This window comes from Melospiza melodia, chromosome 6, assembly GCF_035770615.1.
Source record: "Melospiza melodia melodia isolate bMelMel2 chromosome 6, bMelMel2.pri, whole genome shotgun sequence".
NCBI lineage: Eukaryota > Metazoa > Chordata > Aves > Passeriformes > Passerellidae > Melospiza > Melospiza melodia.
Genome location: NC_086199.1, coordinates 22,307,004 through 22,328,552, shown reverse-complemented (window position 1 = coordinate 22,328,552; position 21,549 = coordinate 22,307,004). Strand labels below are relative to the sequence as shown.

The following is a 21,549-nucleotide window of genomic DNA, read 5'->3' as shown; positions in this document are numbered from 1 at the left end:
ATACATCCTAAGAGTCACTAGTGTTCTCTCACAGCATTTCAGATTGGTAGGACTGGAACCCAGCAGTGCCATATTTTTTTAAATGGCAGTGTCATTTCACACATCAGACATTTTTGTGTTGCATTTGGCAAGTTGTTTATGAGACTATGCTGAGATTAAAGGTCTTTCTCTTTTGCATTCAGGAATTTCTTAGATCTTGTTGACCTCTTTAATCAGCATATTTCAGGTTCTTTAACAAGACCATCAAAACAATGAGAGTGTTTCTTTCCATTTCTATTTAAGGAATTAATTTTGTATTTGCTCAGGTCTTCCACACAGCCTTTTCAGTTTTCTCTAATGAAATGGCTTTCATGTCCAAATGCAAAATATTCTGACAGATTTCTGGGTGCTGGTAGCATTTACGGAGTTCTCAGAACAAGAATAGCTACTCTAGTTTTTCCATTGAACCAGGGACTCACTTCTTCCTATTTATTTGCCCTTGGTTTATATGCAGTCCATGTAAACAAAATCCACGTATTTCATACTTTCCAGCCATGTAAAAGTTGGTTCGTTTTTTTGTTTTCACTCATAACAGGAAAAAGTGATTCCTCCCCTGTACTTGGCACTGATGAAACCATACCTTGAATTCTGTGTCCAATTTTATGTCCCTCCTTTCAGGAAAAGACACTGAGGTGCTAGAGTGAGTCAGGAGAAGGGTGATGAAGGTGGTGAAGGATCTAGAGCACAAGTTCTGTGAGGAGCAGAAGTGGGTGTTCAGCCCAGAAAAAAGGAGACTCGGGGGTGACCCTATCACTGTCACAAGGAGGCTGACAGGAGGCTGTGGCCACACAGGGCTTGGCCTCCTCTCCCAGCAACCAGAGACAGGACAAGAGGACAGTCTCAAGCTGTGCCAGAGGTTCAGGTTGGAGATGAGAAGGAATTCCTTCACAAAAAGGATTATTAGACATTGGAACAGGATGCCCAAGGAGGTGATGGAGTCACAGTACCTGAAAGAATCTAGGATTGGATGTAGCACTTGGGTCTAGTTGACATGGTGGTGTTAGGTCATAGGGTGGACTCGATGACCCAAGGTCTTTTCCAAACTAATCGATTCTGCGATTCCTTTTTTTGCCCTGTTTTCCCTCACTGAGACAAGTTTGAGACTTCTTTGATGCTGCTTTCTTCATATTTCCTCTCTCATTCATGGACTGAGAGAGGCTGCACAAACATCTAACCTTCTGTGTGGGGAAGAATCGTACTTTTTTGTACAGCATTCGGGAGGCGTAGCGCCGTCCCGAACTCCGGGCTCCGTTCAGCCTGCCCGGCTCCCTCACGGCCGCGGCACGGAGCCGCCTCGCGGCACGGAGCCACCTCACGGGACGGCGCCGCCTCGCGGCACGGCGCCGCCTCGCGGCACGGAGCCGCCTCACGGCCGCGGCACGGAGCCGCCTCACGGCCGCGGCACGGAGCCGCCTCACGGCACGGAGCCCCCTCACGGCACGGAGCCGCCTCACGGCACGGAGCCGCCTCACGGCACGGAGCCGCCTCACCGCCCACACTCCGGCCGGCTGCCCTGCGCATGCGCGCTCGGGCGCGGCGGCCGCGTTCTCCCTCGGCGGCCGTGAGGGCGGGGCGTGCCCAGAGTGGGTGCGGCGCATGCGCGGCGCGGCTGAGCTGTGGCGGCCCCGCGCCCAGGTGAGGGGCGGCCCGGCCCGGCCCGGCCCGGCGGGAGGCGGTCGCGGCCGTGGCCGTGAGCGAGCGGTGGCTCGGGCCCTGGGGCCCCGGGACTGTGCTGTACCTGGTGTGCCTCGCCGTGTGGCGGGGCGGTGGCTCGGGACCGGCAGCCGAGTGGCTCGGCCCGACTGCGCGGGCTCTCCTCGTGCCGCAGGAGTGTGGCGTGCGGGCCCGGGAGGCGGGGTGGGTTGGGTGGGAGCAGCGGCACGGACAGCCCCGGACGGCGGGGTGTGCGCCCGGTTCTAAAGGGGGTGCGCGGGGAGGTCCTGCCCGCCGGGCCCGGGTGGCTGCTCGGCCCGGACATGAGCATGAGGTTTCTCACGCCCGTGCCTCGGGGGAGTGGCACTTCTGGTTTGTTTATTTTCGGTTGTGGTTGTGGTGTTTTGCCTTTTTCTGTGAGAGAAGGTGGTGTGTCAGCCCTTCCCAAAGCTTCACTTAATGCAAAGCTGGCAGATGAGGTGTTCTTACTCTATTTTTAGTTCTCTTTCTTGTTTTGGTTTGAGGTGGTCTTGTTTTTTGGGGGGTTTTATTTTAGATTAGCATTTCTGCTTATCACTTTCTTAAAAAATACATTTGTTTTGGAAAGGATTAAGTGATGAAAGCGTGGATCAGGTCTTAAACCACTTCTTCCATTGCAAGGATAGCATCTAGGTTGTGCTTGTGTAACCATGTTTGTTCATCCATGTTAGCAGGCAGGCAGGTGTGACTGAAGATGGAAAGTAAAAGTGATGCAAGTGGCTACTTGAGGAACTTTTCTTCTGCTGACCATAATTCCATCATTCTTGCAATAGACAGTCATATTCCCATTTCAGAACTCAGTACTGGTGCTAAGACTTGGTATTTTGGAGCACGCTTCTAGCAAAGTTGGCAGGGCCTGAAGAAGAAACTTGGATTTTGGTGTAGATTTTTTCAGAATGTCTGTTACAATGTCATTTGAAGCAGCTTGTACTGCATACTGCTGCTGATGGACTGCTGGCCTGACTATGATGCAGACTTCTGAGTTCCTGTTTTTGTAATTTAAATATAAAACTTGAGTCATAACTTCAGTGGGTTACTTTATAGGAAAATAATTTCTACAAATAATAGTAGAAATTATTTCTGCACTTAATTCTGTCAGTTTTCTGTTAGCCAGTTTCTCAATTACCTTCTTTAAGAGAAGCAGAAACTTAGTCTTACTGGATGATGCCTACCTTCAGAAAGCAGCTGAAGGTTGTAAGAAGTATGTAGTGTGGGAGGCCATAATGTTACTACATTTTTCTGATTTTCATAGCTTTTAGTTTCAGCCTTTCAGTGTTTTCATTCTGGGTGTGGGCATTTCTAAGGCTCTGTCTCCCCTAGGAGTGTATTGCAGTATGTGTTGCTCTTTTAGCAGCAGATTTCTTTAGCCCCCAGTGTGTTCACTGGTCACTCATTCTTTTCTCTGATGACTTACTCTACTCTTGAGAATGAAACAAACTGTGTTAGCAAAACCACAGCTTTGCAGGTTCAGCTGTGTTTATTGTAACAGCTTCACCCAGCACAACTGTCTTGTTTTGCAATTCAGCCCTTGGGACAACAAAGCTTTCGTAAGATAAATAATGCCCTGAGTAATTCCTGTTCTTGAAATAAATGTTGTTTATGAATAGCCTTTAATTTTTAGTTTGTTTTACCTTTTTGGGGTGGAAAGATATGTCCAGTACATTAGCTTTTGATCTGAATTTCATTCTTTCAGCATTTTGAGATATTTCTTAAAGTCTGCAGTTAAATCACTGGCAGTATAAAGGGAGATATGCAGCTATCCTCCATTGTTATCTTATAGTGATGGAGCTTTCTTTAGATTCAGATAAAGACCTTTCTTTGTCCTTAACTGTTTTTGTAGTTCCTCAATGGAAAAGGTGTTGAAAACTGCCCACGGCACCATGGAAACACTCAGACAAAGCAGTCATCTACTGACACTGGTGAGGAATTGCTGGGCAGAGTGAGGGAAATGAAGAGCTCCAACCATCGCTCCAAAATGGCAGCAGCAGAATCTGACAAAGACTCCGGATATTCAGGTTTAGAAGAACACTGTGTTACCTTTTTTGTGTGTTACCATGCTGAGGCTGTGCTTTAATTGGTGATGTTTAACAAATCTGAGTAACCCCTTCCAGTTTGTGTCTATTACCTTGGAGGGCCTTTCTATGCAAGATAGGTTTCACCTGCAATCATCTTACCACCAAAGTTTTATGAAGTGGAACATTGCCAATTTACAAAGTTCATCTTGTGAATTTGAATGGCATGGGAATTTAGAATTAATGGAATAATTTTAGACTCTAGAGTCTAGAAGTGAAGATGTCAAAATTACTTTTTCTTTGCAGTGATGAATGAATTGTTGGATTATGCTGGCCAGTGTTTCTTATGATCTGACCATATTGTCAGTAGAGCCTGATAAACCAGAGGGTAATGGTAATAGACATGATGTGCCATTTTAGTACTCAACAAAACTGTGCAAAAATGACCCTTAAACAAGATAAAAAAGTACTTCTATGAAAGTTCCCTTAAACAAAAAAAAAAAGTACTTTCTATGAAAGTTACCTGCTTCACTGGGTTTTAGATAAAATGTCAAGACACCAATGCCTGCATCGCAAACTGTGGATGTGGCAATGCTGGAGTCTGGAGTGCTTTCCTGTATCAGTTTTTAGACTAATGCAACCTTCATGATACTATGCAGTCCCTTGGAGACTAGGTTCAAAAGAGCAGAAAGTAATAGATTTTTGGGGTAGAAAATGTCTGTGTAAGAATTGACGTGAAATACAAAGCCTTTACTTAGAGGCTGTCTGACAGCTGTCATAGCAACCTTAATTCTGTTGATATTACAGAACTAAACTTTATTGTTCTTTATGGCAACTTGATTGAAGGAGGCAGAATATTAGAACTGAAAGGCATGTAAGCATGTTGCATGTGGAACAACTAACAGCTGAATTGTGCATCTGGCAGATGGAAGTTCAGAATGCCCAAGTGCCATGGAGCACACGGACTCGGAGGATGTGCTGAATGCGCTGTGTTGGAATGCAGAGGATGGACCTTGGCAATGCCCGAGGACCACAAGCAGCTCCTTTCCTGCCCTATCTCCTATGGTTGTTATGAAAAATGTGTTGGTTAAGCAGGTAGGGAAGACATGTCTTGAAAAATATTGCATGTTCTTAATTTTTTCCTTTCAAAAAAGATTTTATAATGTTGTTGCAGTCCAGGAAAAAAATTGGTAATTTAAGAAGTTCTAGTATGATTGTCTGTTCTTTTGAGAGGCAGCTGGAATCACTGAAATGAAATGTGAAATAGAGAAACTCTGCTCAGTCTCCTAAACCTCTTTGTTTCAAAGGAATCCCAACAAAACACATTTTCAATAATGTTATGTGACTAGCACCAAAGATTGAACAGAAAAGGATGATTTGCTTTTGAAAGCTGCTGTTGTTTATTATTCAAAAAAAGATGATGAAGTAGGATGATAGGTTTGTTTCCTCATTCTTAGATTCTAGAAGTGCTTCAATGGAAAACACAAATCTAGATGTTACAAATGAAAAAGTTAAATCCTTATCTGAAGTTAGCTGTGGTACTTCTGCTTTAATAGTTGTTTCACTTAATTGCATATGATGGCTCACATTGCACCAATTACAGCCCCTATTTATGTTCTTCAGTATTCTTGTGATGTTTAGTTCCTCCAGCACATCTGTGAGACCCCCTGGGTAACTTTAACATTTTATAACAGAAGGTATGAGAGGTACGGTCATATTATTAGACTTCGTGCTCTGTGCTCACTCGTTTTTGGAGCAGAGCAGAAGTTCTTCAGTGCTTTTTACTAGAGTACTTCTGAGAATACAGTGGGAAGGGGAAAAAAAATATAAATCCTGATTCTTTTTCTGCTGAACCTGTTATGACAACAAGCAAGACCTAATATTCCCTGTTAGTATTTAACAGATTATGCAGTTGTGGGGGAGGTGATTCTGCTTTCTGAGCATAGGGCTTTATCTTGACAAGAAACAATTTTATTTTATAGTCACATTCCTAGATGTGTGGACAAATTACTGTGTAAACAAATGCTGAAGTTTTTGTATGTAAAGTCAGGAATAGCCAAGCTTCACCAAAGGCTGATAGCCTTTGGCCCAGAGCACAAAAATTAAGGCATTACCTGCACTGATTACAGTGTTAAACTCCAAGTTGTGTTGCAAATAAGAAAAAGCAGCTGCTAATAATAAGTAGCATATATGGAGAGAGATATAAAAAAAATACAACTGCATATATATAAAAAACCCTGGTAGTATAGGAGAAAGGAAATTTGGCAAGGAAGACTTGGAGATGGATAAAATGTCCACACTTGTTTCTCTTGAGCATGCATCGTAATATCTAACTACATATGATTAAAGACAATAATATCAAATTGAAAAACGTTAACTACAATAAAGGAAAGCACCAAGTCTAGGTCAGAATAATAATGAAATGTCTTTCTGCCTTTTTTCATTAGGCCTAGTTAGTTCAGATGGTCATCTTTTTAAAATGGTCTTTTCAACACAGCGCTCAGTTGGGCTTGCTGGACCAAAAAAAAAAAAAAAGGGCAGCATCCAGTTAGTGCTGTTTATTTCTTCCAGTTTCAGTTTCCATCAGCATCATCCTTCTATCTTGGAACCACTGTGATCCTCTACAGCGGTTGTTACCTGCTGGCCCAATTTCACAATGTAAACAGCTAACAGTAATGATGCTAAAAAAAAAAAGTCAGGTGGTGATTAATGCCAGTGCTGATTGTGGTAAGGTTTCTGTAAGTCTTGTAAAAGTCTTTAATAAGTGGGAAGGCTTTTTAGGCAAGTGACAGTGATACATCAAGAAGTTAGCTTTCATTAAAAAATGCAACAACACACACAATTTGCAGAGTTAGTAAAATCAAAGTGGCCTTTTCTACTGAAAATGAGAATTTGAGTAGGAGAACTAGAGCAGAGTGCCATGTGAGAAGGAAAAGAAAAAAGAACAGAGATAGGAAGAAACCCAAGAGCAAGATAAGCAGTTACCACAGCTCTTTTGGCCTCAATGAATATGAGGCTCTGCCGTGCTAGGTGCTGTTCAGCAGTGCAGTTAATGGCAACTTCTGGCTCCAGACCCTTGCTTCTTAAGGCTACCTGTTCTGTCGTGTGTTTGTATAGCTACAGTATTTATATGCTTCCTCACTCCTTACATCTCCAGATATTTTTCTTTTGAATGTTCTTTCTTCTGTGTTAAGGTAGTAATATTTATTTTTACAGGTAGCTGTTCTGTACCCCTATTCCATAAGCATCTTGCCCACTGAACCAAAGAAACATTGTGTCAGAGTAGGTAATTGAATCTTATCTCCAAGTCTCAGTGTCCTAATCAGTGGGTAATACCTGCTTTTGGTAAGTTCCAAGTCCTTTACTGGGGGAATGGACTTTAGCAAAGCATGTTAGCGTTTGCCAGTTTAAAACTTATGAGACTGGTGGAAAGGATATGGATTTTAGATGACTTAATATAGACTAAAAATAATAATATATATTTGTGGTAGCTAAAAACTGTGCCTTCAGAGCAGGCCTACCAGTTGTGTTCCAAGTTGTAAGGAATTGGAAAAGCAGCTGACAATATATTAGTATAATTGTAGCAGTGATGGCTTAAATAGATTAAGAAGTGAGATTTTGCTTTAGACAGAAATAGTGTCTCTTGCTGGACCATTTGATGTCTTTGGAGAAAAGCAGACATGTTTTTTGGCCAGAAGATCTCATGAAGATCTGTAGTAAGGTGTTGGAGGAAGAAGAGGTAATGTCTTGTAAAAATTGATGTTTTCCCCTATATTCCAGAGTATGGCTCGTGGGAGGGAATAAAGCCTTGGGCATTGTTCTTGAAATAAAATGCTTTTAAGATTTATCAGTGCACACTGTTTCCCCAGAGGTATATGAAGTTAAACTCCTCTGAGCTTACTGCAGGCTTTTCTCCTTGCATTGGTTGAAATTCAGCCTTTTTTTTTTCTGTTATATAGTTTTAAATTTACTGAAACTGTGTATTGTACTTCCAATTACAAGGCTTCCTGAACAGCTGTTGTGTATCCTAAATAACCATTTCAAAATCTTGCTATAAGAATAGATTTGAAAAGATTTGAGTTGCTACCTTTCAAGAAAGAGGGAGCCGAATTTGTTCCTAAAATGTCTATGCAATCTTTCCTTGACTCTTAAGATATTTCATAACAGAAAGCTTAATTATTTTTCAGTTTTTCCTGTGCAGTTGTAGTTTGACCCTAAGTCTGGGTCGAACTTTTAATGAACATTTTACAATATAAGCTTGCACTGTAATCCTCACTTAGGAAAGCATATATAAATTCAGATTGAATAGTTTTTAAATACATCTGCTGTTGCATAGTAAAAGGATTATGGGTTACAGCTTTATTTCCAGCATTACACTCCACTGTCAGAAAAAGACAAGGATGAGTTTGATAGAAAACTCTTCACACATTAATTGGACAGTATATATCAAATGTAGAAAAATGGCACAGTCCACCTGTTTTGTTTAAATTTGTTTTTATCATCTTCTGCGACACTTCTGTAAGACTTGTGGTTTTTTCCCTGTTTATGCTTCTCAGGGGAGTTCATCACAGCTCCAGTCTTGGACTGTGCAGCCATCCTTTGAAGTGATTCCAGCTCAGCCACAGCTAGTGTTTCTTCGTCCATCAATCCCACCTCCCATTAGTCCTCACCCTGTTGGGAAAAAGAGAAATGACTCCACTAATTACCTGCCCATCCTGAATTCTTATCCCAAAATAGCACCACAGCCCTGCAAAAGAGATCACTCCTTTGATCTGGAAGAATGTCAGGAAACCACTTGCCATAAACGACTCTGCACAGAAGCACCCAAGATGGAGACTTCTCCTGGACTGATGAGCACAGGCTTGCCTACTAGTTCTTTTTCCCACCTACCAGTTAGCTTTAAGACCCCTCAGGATTCTAGCCAGCAAAGTTCTTCAGCACTGGTGACAAGTGGAAAACTGTCAGCTCTTCCTGGCTTTCATCGTGTTTCCAGCGATGCTCAGAAGGTGCCAGGTTTGACTCCCCTTTTGCCTTTTGGAGCTCTGCAGGCAGCAAAGTGCACCCTTCACGAGGGCGAGAGTGCGTCACAGACTGCGGTGCCTTCTGCGGTGTGGAGCCCTCCGTTGATACCAGAGGAGATTTGCAGCACCCCTGAGCTGCTCTTGCAGCAGCAAAGCAAGTGCAGGCGCTTTCAGAACACGCTGGTGGTGCTGCGCAGGTCGGGACTGCTGGAGATCACCTTAAAAACCAAGGAGCTCATTCATCAGAACCAGGTGACGCAGGCTGAGCTGGACCAGCTGAAGCACCAAACACAGCTTTTCATAGAGGCAATAAAGAACAATGCTCCACAGTCATGGGCAGAGCTAGAAGCATCCCTAACAGGATCTGATAAAGCTGATAGCAACCTCGAAGACCCCACTTATCCCAACATGTAGTAAAAATGTGCATAGCTGTTGGTCAAGTTATTTCTGTGCCTCCTTTTTCCTGTCTCAGACTTCTACTTGAGCATTTTTTGAGTCCAAGATTTGTAAAGTTGCATTGCCATTAACAATTTGTCTTCAGAGCCAGCTGTGGGACTGGAATAACATGGTGGGTTCCAGGCAGAATGGGTACTTAGTACTGTAATGTGACCTTGAAATTCATGCTAACTCTGTGTAATTCATTGGTCTGAAGAAGTTCGTATGTGTTCTGCTGGCATGTTCCCATTCTTGAAGTGAAGACAGTCGTTTGCAGTATTCTGCAATCATCTTCTTATTCCCATCTTCAGATAGTTGTTTCTGAGAGTGCAGCAGCAGAACAGGCCCCACTGTTGGGCCATCATCAGTTCCAAGTAGGTGAAGGGAGTTGGTGTGAGGTGAAAGAAGTCCTTCTCCCATCCCCTTCCTTATTTTTCTTATTTAGAGAAATGGAATGGAGAGGAGAATTTGAAGTTCAGAATATGTATTTTTAGGAAGCGGTTGCCCTAGAAAACAAGATGATGGGCTCAGGGTACGTAGAGATGAAAGGGAGGCAGAAAAAATGAAGTCCTATCGTAGCTGTTTGAGACAAGGAAAAATGAGTCTACCAGTGACCTCCATTCTATATCCACTGCTCTAATAGAGTATAAAGGAATGAAAAACTTGCTTTGCAGGGCAGTACCCTTTGACTTAGGGAGACTTAGCTGGTGGAAATCTCTCATAGTCCTTATGGTACCACATGGACTTTTTCTCTGACAGTATGGAGGGTGGGCTGAAGTGGGTGTGCTTACAGCTAATGGGCCTTTCTGCTGGTGTAATTTGTATAAATATATGTTCAATAAATCTGTGAATAAAGTTCAGCAGCTGGTTAGAAATCTCCTACTGGGCATCAGTCCAGACTTAAATAGTATTTACTGAACTAGAAAAATCCACTCTGGAACTCATACTTATATCTGGGGCTCCTTAGGAAGCATATCCCTGGATATGGGAAACCTTAACTCAACATCTATAAAAAAAAATAAGGATGTTGAAGGTTTCTGGTGGTAAATGTGTCATCAGGTACCATTCTGTTCGTTTTCTTAGCTGCCTTTATTCCTGGGAGCCCTGATAAAGCTTTAAAATAATAAGGGCTTTCCTTTCTTGGCTGCAATGTAATAAAATAGGTTAGCTTGGAAATGCATTTGGAAAATTAGTTGACTACATCAGGACCGGGATAAGTCCAGATTCTGGGCAGGATCTGAAAGTGGTCCAGTAAATTTGAAAAGTGTTAGCCTCTGAATGGAAACTGTAAGCAGTGAACTCACAGTTTCTTTTGATCCTCAAAGCAGCAAGATTTGTTATTAAGAAGTTAGCTGAAGACAGTCTTGGTCTAATCAATCAGATGGCCTGCTGCAGCTTCAGCTGTTGCTGACAACTTACAAGTGGGGTAGCTTGATGTGTCAGACAGACCGGTTTTTGTATTAAGTTTTAATAAATGTTGGTATTTTTGATTACTTTTACTATATCTTTTTGAAATTCTACTGTTCTAGTTGGAATGCAGGTATTTTCTGTACTTTCAAAGCCCGTTGCTGCTCTGAATACAGTAGCCTAACACCTCTGTTATAGAACATGACCTTTTTGCTAAAACTTTACAGAAATTGACTGTGAAATATGAATTAAATAAAGTATGTACTTGAAAAAGTTTATGGATTATTTAGTGCTGTTGAACTACAAAGTCCCTGGTCCCAAAGCATGCTTTAAATACAGCTCCACAGCAGCATGTTGCCCATGTGGGAAAGTGCAGATACAAAAGTGATACTATGATGTATCTCTTTGAAGTGAGTCATGTGAGTTTTAACAGTATCTATGAATTAAAGGGTCTCTGGGAGGAGCATGCATAGAAATGGGCTGTACAGAACTCTAAAAATACATTGTCGTGGGTGACCACTGCCATAGATCTGTCATGAACAACCTGGAAGGATTTTTCCATCTCTGAGCTGTTGTCTCCATGATGACTGTACATTATGCTCACCGTCTGTGCAGGGTGAACTCCTACGCTGTGTCTTAATCCTGTCAGCTGGGTATGCAGAACTTTGAAATTGTGAAGTAAGAATCTTGGCTACTGGAAGAATTACTGGAGTAAAAAATATTACATTCTTCTCTTGAAGAACATTTTCCAACTAAATCTGTATACCACCGAAACACATTTCTTCAAAATGTGGCCATCTTTATGTGGTTTTTGGTTTTTTTTTGTTCAAACGTGACTTGCAGGGAGAACTAGGTAGTCATGCTCAAAACATCCAGCAGCCTTATGGCATGATATGTTCTCCTAAGATACAAGAGGTTCTGTTCAAAGGTCTTACTTGACACCAGACAAGACAACGTGAATCTCATGGCCTTATATCCAAAAAGGAGTGCCATCTATTGGAATAATTTTATTTCCTGAGACTAGAAACTCAGTGTTTGCAAATTTTATGTTCACAAAAGTATGGATACAATTCAAGCAGGAAATTCTCAGGTTTCTGCCTCTTCTGACTACCTTTTCCTTTACATGATTAAGTTTATCTGCAGCGTGTGAGGCATCTTCACCTTTATTTCACCTAGGCCAAAAAGGTGAATTCTTTCAGGTGCATTGCATCTGTCTAATTTTTCTTTCTCATGATAAAAACAGTCTGAAAGAAACTACCCCTGTAGGCTTGGGCTGAGCAATCTCCTGGCATGCAAAATTTCTGGCATCCACTAGATTGAACATAGCATGCTGTTCCTGCTTTCATTTTCATAACTTCTAGTACAAAAATGTAGGGTCCCTCCCTACCCACACAATTTTACACCCTTGCTGTACCTAGGTGATGCTGCTTTCAGGTTGTGGTGTAATGCAGCCATATAGTCCCAACTGTATTGCCTGGTCTTATGTGTCCAAAATGCTCATGCCTGCTTCTCTTCCCTTTTTAAATCTACCTCCTTTGAGATATTTGCATGAGAAAAATTTAACAGTTCCAGTGTAATCTGATTCCGAAGGCAGAAGGAAACACCATGTGTTCAGTCTGCTCTCTTGCTGAGCAGTTTCCAAGACTTCCTCAAATTCTTGTTTGAACTAAAGCTGTTCTTAGAAGAAGTATCCTACATTGATTTGAAAGCTCCTACAATTAAGAATCCACCCAAATTGTTTAAAGTATAATTACTTACTATTAAACACATGCCTCTTACACTGAGCCTGAATTTGTCATCTTTGCATATCCAGCTGTCAGATCTTTTGTCTTTTGTCTGCCAAACTGAAGTGCATGGAGTGACATTGCTGTTTTCACTGTAGGCATTTTCAAACTGAACAAGTCACTCTTCATCTTTCTTTTTAAAAGTAAGTAAATAGACTCAAGTCTTCTGGATCCTGTGTTGGTGGCACTCTCCTTTGGATCCTTTACAATAATTTAAATGCATTTTTAATTGGGGCACTAATAGCAAAGCAGGACTGCTAAAAGAATTGTATAGTATCAACTCTATCTACTGCTCCTCTACCTCATTTTTATAACAGTCTTGGCTGTGACATCAGATTTGACATATAAATAGTCCCTGTGCCTGTTGCTTCTGTGGTTGGTGAACCCCTGTGTGTTTCTACATTCCTTTGAATGCAGTTTGCAGCCAGGAAACAAAGCAAGCTGGTTGTAGACAGTGGCCAGTTGTATTCATTAGTTTTCTCTGTTTCTCTCCTTTGAAACTTTTACATCTTTAGATGAGATTTGAAAGGTAATTTTATCTTGTATTTCAATTATTGAAAACAATGTTAAATAACGTTATAGTAAAGAAGGAATTTTTAAAATAAGAACAGACAATTGTGCTTAATGGATGTCTGTGTACAATTCAGAAACCATGGTTGCAACGCATTTCATACCAGACAGTTAATTTTGTATAAATCTGGCTTCAGTCTGTTGTGTGGCACACTTTTAAATGCCCATCAGTAATAGAAATACTGTGTGTGTTGGCTTTGTTTTCAACCAATTTTGAATTTTAGCTGATCAATATAAGGAGTCAATTTTATCTGACCAGCCCTATTTCTTGTAAGTTTTGTTAATTTCAAACAAAACTTTTGCTTTCTTTGTTCTGGAATGATCGAAAATTATGGGTTATTCCATTATTTCTTTCTGTTTCCTGCTATGTCAATTTAAATTAGTCTACCTACTTACTGAAAGCTGATGCTGTATTAGTTCTTTCCTCACCTCAGTCTGCTGAAATCTTTCCTAGAAGTGGGAAATCCATTTAAATACTATTGGTGGTCCAGACAGCTTCTTAATCGGCTCTGTCAAATTTTCAGTCACAACTTATTCAGACTTGCTTAATTTAAAATGCGTAATAACTGTTGTTTGAAATGTTCTGAATTACTTTTTGAAGTTAAAATCAAGCTACTCTTATGATCTGAGGGGAATAATACATCTTTTTTCTAATTGCTCAACAGGAATTTTTGTGAAATGCTTTTGCCATTGTGCACTGCAGCATTATAATTTTTATCTTGAATTGAAGCCCTGCCAGCAAAGATTTCTTCTGCATCTCATACATATTAAGAAATGGAGGAAATGGACTTTCCAGGGCCAAAAGGGGAGTTTCATCAAATTCTTAATTGTTTTCTTCATGTTCTTATTGTGATTAAATTAATTTAGTTAATGGGAACTGAAATGCTTCTTTACCATGCTCACTTAACACAATCTTACTGTTTTTCCATACAGTAGTATGGATTTTTTTTAGGCCACATACTTAGGCCAGGACTAAGAAATCCAGTAATAGACAGAAAACCAATCATTAGTGGTTTTTAACAAATAGGACTGCTTGAAAAATCTGTATGTTTTCAGTGAAAAACTCAGGTGTTTTTTTTTTTTTTTTAATGAAAAAGTCTTTTGGCTTAAAGCTCAATTGTTTTTCAGTGTTACCATTCATTTTTCAGTGAATCTCAAGCACTATGGAAGTAAGTCTGGACTGTGGGAAAGGGGCAAGATGTTATTTCTCTAAAGAAATGAGGTAAACCTTCATTTCCTTCACCTGCATTGTTTTGGGTTGTACAAGAAACAGGACCCCAACTTTGATGAGTGGTTCCACCACCTCAGGCTGATGATCAGAAGCCCACATAGCCAATCAAAACTGCTCAGGTGTTTGCAATGGCAGAGGAGACTAATAGATCCCAAGTAAGTGGGGATAAAACAGCATCCCCTGAGAAGATTGCTGGCTTAGTGCAAATACCATTTTTTCACCTTAAAAAATCTAGCTTAAAAAAAAATAAATTATTTTGTTTGGCATAGGACATTATGGTTCTGGATAGGTCCTGTTCTGCATTTGCCAGAGGCAGAGTTCAGTGCAGTGAAATGAGCAGCGTTTAGTGTGCAAAGTGTGAAATACGACTGGACAGTGGCAAAGCTGTTTTACCCGGGGTGAATGTTAGCAATGCCTATTGTTTTGTGTTCTTGCTAAATATTATCTCCCATGCAAATGATAATGTTGTACCTATCCAAACATGCTCAGAAGTCAGAAGAGGATAGTCTGTATCAAAGTGAAAATGGTTTTCACTCTTCAACATCCTATCACTAACCATGCTTGTAGAACACTTACACATTAATACTTTTTTAGAACATTGTGAAAGGGGGTTGCTGAGATTAGTTGCGTGACAAATGGCCAGAAAGCATTCCAAAACATTTAATTGCAAACTGATCCTTATTGTGCAAGGATGAAAGTCTGAGCTTGATGGTAATCAACTAAATAGTGAAACGCCTCCAGATGCATAGTGGGAGCTGCAGCCAACCCAAACTGGGACAGAGGAAAGCAAGTAACTGCACTGAGGTCTATTGCTGTAGTGCTCCTGGTCCTGTGCAGTAGCAGCGTTTGGGTAGAGAATCTTGAGAGACTGTAGTTAAGACAGGTGTTGACATTGAGAGTGAGATGTTGGTGCACAAATAAACTAATGGTCCTGACTACCTTCTAGCAGTTCAGAAACAAGCTGGGCAGTCTGAACATGCACCTCATGGCCAAAGCCTCAATTTCTTTGAAAGACTGGGATGCAAAGTTCAAACGTGCCTGCACGTTAAAATTGTTACCCCGTTCAATTTTTTCCACAGCCAAACTTAAAGCAGTGGTGTTAGGAGAAGCAGAGTGATGAACTGGCTCTGCCTGATCCTGGAGCCACTGGAGTTATGGGAAGCATAATTGCAGTTTCTAAGGCTTGTTGTTTTTCAAATTCCACTGCTTCTTCAGCATCTAAACACCTACCAGCCTGAGATACTCAAGCCATCTGATGTGGCATGTGTATCAGTGAGCTTTGTTGGGTGAGTGGAAGAAGATGGATGCCTTCCATTCCAGGGGGCCAGGCATGCCTTGATACCACTTCTCTGTTTCCACATTATGATATCTGTTCATCTGCAGATGAATGCCTCAGAGGAGTGCCACATTCTTGCTTCATCTCACTGCTCTGGCAATCAGCTCAGTAACAACCAAGCACTCAGTAGCCACGCAGACATTCACTATCTCTTAAAATATAACGACAACAACAAGTCACTGCCTACCTCTCACATTAGTATGGGGAAGGGAGGAAAACACTCCATTGTCCTCCACAGCTTAGATTATCTTTGGACATGCTTTTGTAATTTCTTTATCACACCCTGTTCTGATGTAAGATCAGTCCTTAACACATAATTTTTCAGTAAATGGGCTATTGCATCCATCTTAGGCCCCTTCAAAATATAAATATAATTAAAAATAAGCCTCAATTGGCCTGAGATTGTTTTCTGTTTGAGATGAGAACAAGTACAGCAGCACTCAATTCTTCTTGGATCTTCATACATTTCCATGGCACTCAAGCTCCAGGTGAGAACTTCTCTAACTTAGGCAGACACAACAGCATGAAATTGATACTGGCAATTGTGTTCACACTTAATGTTCTACAAGTGCCAAGAGCATTGACTGTCTAACATATGCTTTTCAACTTCTTCCTTATTTTGAGATTTGCCCCAGTCTCTTTCTAGTTAACTCAAAAAAGATCTTGATGAAAATGCAATATTTACAATGTGTAGCATCAGCTCTCAGTCTTGCTTTAGAGATTACTATTAATGTTCCGTATTTCCTTGGCATGAGAAAGTATTTGTTTTAAATCACACACTGTTGTCAATGCACTGTAATTTTCCATTGCTTTTCTACAGTCTAAATTGTCACATCAGGTAGAAGATAAAATAAGAGAACTTTGAGTGAAGGACTGGTTGCCATATGGCTGATACCTAAAATCTCGGCAATTTGGCAAGAGGAAAGTGGAAAAAGATGAAGTAAATTCCACAAAATTAATGCCATAAGTAGGTGGCAGCTGTTAGTAAAGGAGAAAGAACAAAGGCAAGGGAAAGGAAAAGAATACTGAACACCAATGCTACCAAAGATTTTTCTCACAGATGTTAAAAATAGATTTCAATGTAACTGTCCACACAGTAGGCCAATTTTCCAGGTTTCCTTTTAAAAATCTATTTTTAACCACAAAGATTTTTTTTCCCCATTTGATTTAGATATATAAGCTGAAATGTATCTTGGTGATGAAGAGGAACTAACTTGATGCTTTCATTGAGTGCTCCTTCCTCTCTTCCAGCCAAAAAATATGCTGTAGTCTTAAATTTGTCGCTTTAATCCCACAAATCACACCCACCTCAGAAGCACTTGGCACTGGCATTGGTACTGCTGCATTAAATAATTCAAACAATAACATATGGCTAGAATTGACATGGCCCCAGGCTCAGTCTCTTGTTTCCCCTTGTAGAAGGCACTTTTATCTTCTCAGCTGTAAAATGAGAAAAGCAAAACTTATTCCCTATTCAAAAGTGCTTCAAGCTCCTTGAATAAGAAATGGAACAACAAGTCATGGCTGTGGGCTACCATGGTTCTGGTGCTAGATTTTCTAAAGGCTGAGCATTTGTGTAGTTATACTAACCTACATTTTGTTTAATGTTAATAGATTAAACTACATACTCACTGGGTTAATTTCCCTAATGTATTTCCACAAGTGAGTATAGAGACTATTTTCTTATGGTTTGGAAAACTGAAAGGAAAAAATATAGATGACTAAAATCTCTACTTCTATGCCTATGCAGGGAAACATTTATAAATATCTCAAGGTTGATAAGGTTAGAGGAAAGGATAGGGTGATAGCTGGCTGTGTGTGACACTAAAAAAACCTTTCATGGTTTAAACAGATGTCTGTTGTGCCCCTCCATCATGTATTAATTTATGCCCATGCATGCAATTTTCCTTTCCAGCATGTAAACCTCTTCATGTAAATGTAATTATGCAACATATGAAACTGGAGTCAAAAGCCTGGAGACTTATCAGATGTCACATTATTCTATCTAAAAAGATACAATATTTGAAGTCAGAAAAATGCCCTCAATGCAGTGCTGGAAGTCATTGATTACTGCAGTCTAACCAGTGTATGTGGAAAACACATTAATAAAATGAAGGGTGTGAGTAGTGCAGCTGCAGTTATGGGATTATGTCTATGCTAGAAGCTAAGAATATGCTCAAATCTTTTCTCCTGGTCTGAGATACAGATCTCTGCTACCTGCAGGACTGAGTGTTTTCATTATTGTCTTCATCTATGAAGCTTCTGTCCTGGTTGCTTTCATGTGTTTACAGAGTTTGCACAATTTTATTGGAGAGATGCTGGGATTTGTCAGAGCCTAAGGTAAAAAGGACCAGGACTTCTAAGTACTGACTTTTGAGACAGTATAAAATTTTAAAATAATTTCAGATGGCTTCTAATCTATCGCAGTTCATTAATGAATGGAATTTTTGCATGCCTTGAAGAATCTTTAAGGGCTCAGCCTTGCCTCTATTGCCCCTGCCTTGCCTCTTGTGAAGTAAACTGATCAGCATACTCCATTTATTTTTAATTGATAGGAACTCTGGAACAATTATTAAGGTGACTGGTAACATGTTAAATGAGGCACTGTGCAAACAGTGTATGACACTGTATATTGAGTCTGCAGGACCAGGTTTGGGTAGTGGAGAGGCTACAGAGTGGTTTCTGTGAGACACTGCCAGAGGCTTCCTCCATGTCCAGCAGAGTCAATGCCAGCTAGCTTCAAGGTGTATGTGCTGCTGACTAAGGCTGAGCCAATCAGGAATTATAGTAACATCTCTGGGATAACATATTTGAGAAGAAAAAAAAGGTGTTGAGCAGATGTAATTGCAGTCAGAGAAGTGTGGGGTGAAAATACATGACAAGAATGACTCTGCAGGACACCAAGGGGAGCAGAGGGAGGAAGTGTTGCAGGTGCCAGAGCCAAGATTGCCCTGTAGCCCATGTGAAGACCATGGTGAGGCAGCTGTCACACTGCAGCCCACAGAGGGCCATAGGGCTATAGGGATCCACCTGCAGCCCGTGGCAGAGACCCACAGCAGAGCAGGTGGATGCCTGATTGGAGGCTGTGAACCTGTGGGAGGCCTGTGCTGGGACAGGCTCCTGGCAGGGACCTGCAGACACATGGAGAGAGGAGCCCATGCTGGAGCAGGTTTGCTGGTAGGACTTGAGACCTCGTGGGGACCCACGCTGTAGCAGGCTGTGCCTAAAGGACTATATCCTGTGGAAGAGGGACCCATGTTGCAGCAGTCCATGGAAAACTGTTGCCCATGGTATGGACTTATGCTGGAGAATTTTGTGGGGGATTGTCTCCCCTGAGAGGGACCTCACATTGCAGCAGGGAAGGGACTCCTGTCCCTGGTTTGCAGCAGAAATAACGAGTGATGAATTGACCATAACCCACATTCCCCATCTCCCTGCACTGCTTTGCGGGAGAGGAGGTAGATCTCAGGAAGGAGGGGAAAGAGGGGTGAGGAGAAGGTGTTTTTAAAATTTATCTTACTTCTTATCATCCTGCTCTGATTTTGTTAGTAATAAATTCAATTAATATCCCCAGTTTGAATCTCTTTTACCCAGGACAGTAATTGGTGAGTGATCTCTCCAAGTCCTTATATCAATCCATGAACCCTTTCTTAGTTATATTTTCTCTCCCCTGTCCAGATGCAGAGGGAAGTAATAGAGGGGCTTTGGTGGGTGCCTGGTGTCCAGCCAGAATCAACCCACTACACACTTGAGAACTTAAATTTTTTATTTGTAAACATCTAAGGAGACTAGAAAAATCTGGCCCCAAAAAACTTAAGAGACATGGGACTGGCATGCTGGAGCTCTGACGTCACTCGCCAGTTAGATTCAGCAGGACAACAAATGCTAAAAGTTCTTTGGTGTAATGAAGACAAGGCTGCTGCCAGGACGGCTCCATAAGAGGACTGAAGCACTCTTTGGTCCATGTTTGCTGACTTTTGGTATAATCTGCAAGGATTCTTTATTCCCCTGGCTTTCCAGAAAAGAGCTGGAAAATCAAAAAACCCACATCTGGATATGTCATTATTAAAGACTATCTTGCTGTTTGTTGTCTAACACGTTCCCATAGGTTTAAGTATCAGGCAGGACACAGAGACTCCACATAGGTTTAAATTTTCTTCTCCCTTCATTTGTATTGCACAAGTAGGTCATTGCTTTACTCCAACTATGATAGCTCTGTCTTGTCTTTAAATAACTCAAAGAGAACTATATGGGCTCTGCTGTTGCTGCTTATGGTTTTTATCCATGCATGTCCTCCTTGTAACATAATCTGCTGTTCAAGAAAGAAAAACCCTTTTGGCTTTGCTGGGGCTTTGAGGTTTTTTGAGGAGAAAGGGATTAGCAATGAGTTTTCTTAACTTTCTTTGTGTCCATTCAGCCAACAATCAATGAACTTGAAATTATTGTCATACCTCATACTGCCTGATGGCTCTCATCATCCCTACGCACACCAAATCACTTCTGCTCTCACTGGGGCCACTTTCTCTGATTGCTTTCGACCTCAGCTTTTCTCTCAGTCCAGGACTGCTTGTCCTCCTCCAGCTATATCCCTTCAGTTAATGAGTCTTCTCATTCATTCAGTCTGTCTCCTTGGAAGTATTTTTAGACTGTGATCAGCTCCCTTGAGCTGGCTATTTCTTAAGATAAATGCTATTTCACGTCATCTTTCCTCCTATATTCCCTGTGCCTTATTACTTTTACATTTTAACTCTACATCCTCTGAGGATATCTAATGCAGATCTTGTAGCATGCAGGCCTTCAGGGCTGCCCAGCAGTGCAGCATGGAGAGGAACACCATGCACTACTTACTTTTTATGAGATTCTTACTGTGCATAAGAACTGATTTCTGGTTTACTTCAGAGTTGCATCCCCTCATTTCCTCTATACTGCCATTGCAAAGACTTCTGAGACCTTAGAGGCAACACCATTTTTTCAGTTAATCCCACTTAAAATAGACAAGCCACTAAGAAAATGTCTGTGGTTTCTGTGCAAGGTCTTTAGCAACAGGGAGATTTTACTCCAGCCACTAGCATTACCAGAGAAGAAATCTGGTGGTCATCTGATTTTCCAAAGCCAGAGAAGCCTAAGTGCTTTATTTTTAAAACCTTTGCAAGTATTTAGACATTGTCACAAGAAATCATGTTCCAAAATATATTTGCTATTGCAGCTGCTATGTTATGAAATGCAAATAGTAAGTAATGACTCTTTAAGTACAGAAGATGAGAAGCTTTTATTATTTATCCTTAGAAAACTTTAGAGTCATTGAACAGATTTAGAATTTGTGACATTGCCATTGAGCTCAGCCTTCATTTAATAAATCATGGCTAGGAGCAAAGGTTCTATTCACAGTTGTTGAGCCCTGTTACATTCTCTTTCCAAGGATTTATGTAGGTATAGAGAAGTATGACAAGGAAGGGATGTCAGGGCAGCTGACTTATTTTAAAGAATACTCTTAACTGTTCCTGCAGGACCACTACCCCAAGCAGGGCAGTTTGCACACTTTGGAATAAGCAGAGTAATAAGCCAATATACAGGGTCGATCTAGTGTTACATTTTTATAGCTCTTTCCATCCCAGAGGATGTTAACTGTAAAGGATGTGGCCATCTGAAAGTCCCACCACAACTGCTGAAATCCAGTAGTTTGCTGCAAATGAACCATTTAGCTGCATAAAATGGTGATGCAGCAATTTCCAGCCAGTAACACAGGTGTCTGACACGAAGCATAGCTGTGTGTGACTGTGCTGCAGTGACTCAAACTGGGATCTGTCTGTGCTTCTGCAAGGACTGAAATTCTGTGGCAAGGGCAGACAGCTGTAACCCTGACACGGGCCAGGTATGATCCAGCCCTGATGTGAAGAGGCAGCAGGCTTCATGGGCAACTAATGTTGTAGGGGATGGAATCTGTCCTTGCAGAGTGGCCAACTGAAACCTGAGTTGTTTTGCCCTTCTCAGTGTGCCGCCCTAAGGAGCTTTACAGCCCAGG

The 21,549-nt window shown here is 41.3% G+C and overlaps 1 protein-coding gene across 2 annotated transcripts; it reads left to right on the top strand.

Moving 5' to 3' along the window:
- The first annotated feature begins 1,603 nt into the window (after window positions 1-1,603).
- On the top strand, window positions 1,604-10,882 carry CIPC (CLOCK interacting pacemaker). 2 transcript variants are annotated; one of them, XM_063160231.1, is made up of 4 exons: window positions 1,604-1,674; window positions 3,572-3,746; window positions 4,669-4,838; window positions 8,300-10,882. In XM_063160231.1, the coding sequence occupies exons 1-4, from the start codon at window positions 1,636-1,638 to the stop codon at window positions 9,176-9,178; spliced, it is 1,263 nt and encodes a 420-aa protein (XP_063016301.1). In that variant the 5' UTR covers window positions 1,604-1,635; the 3' UTR covers window positions 9,179-10,882. The 2 variants fall into 2 exon arrangements, with proteins under 2 accessions (XP_063016301.1, XP_063016302.1); XM_063160232.1 differs by lacking the exon at window positions 1,604-1,674 and adding an exon at window positions 1,714-1,780.
- The last annotated feature ends 10,667 nt before the right edge of the window (window positions 10,883-21,549 follow it).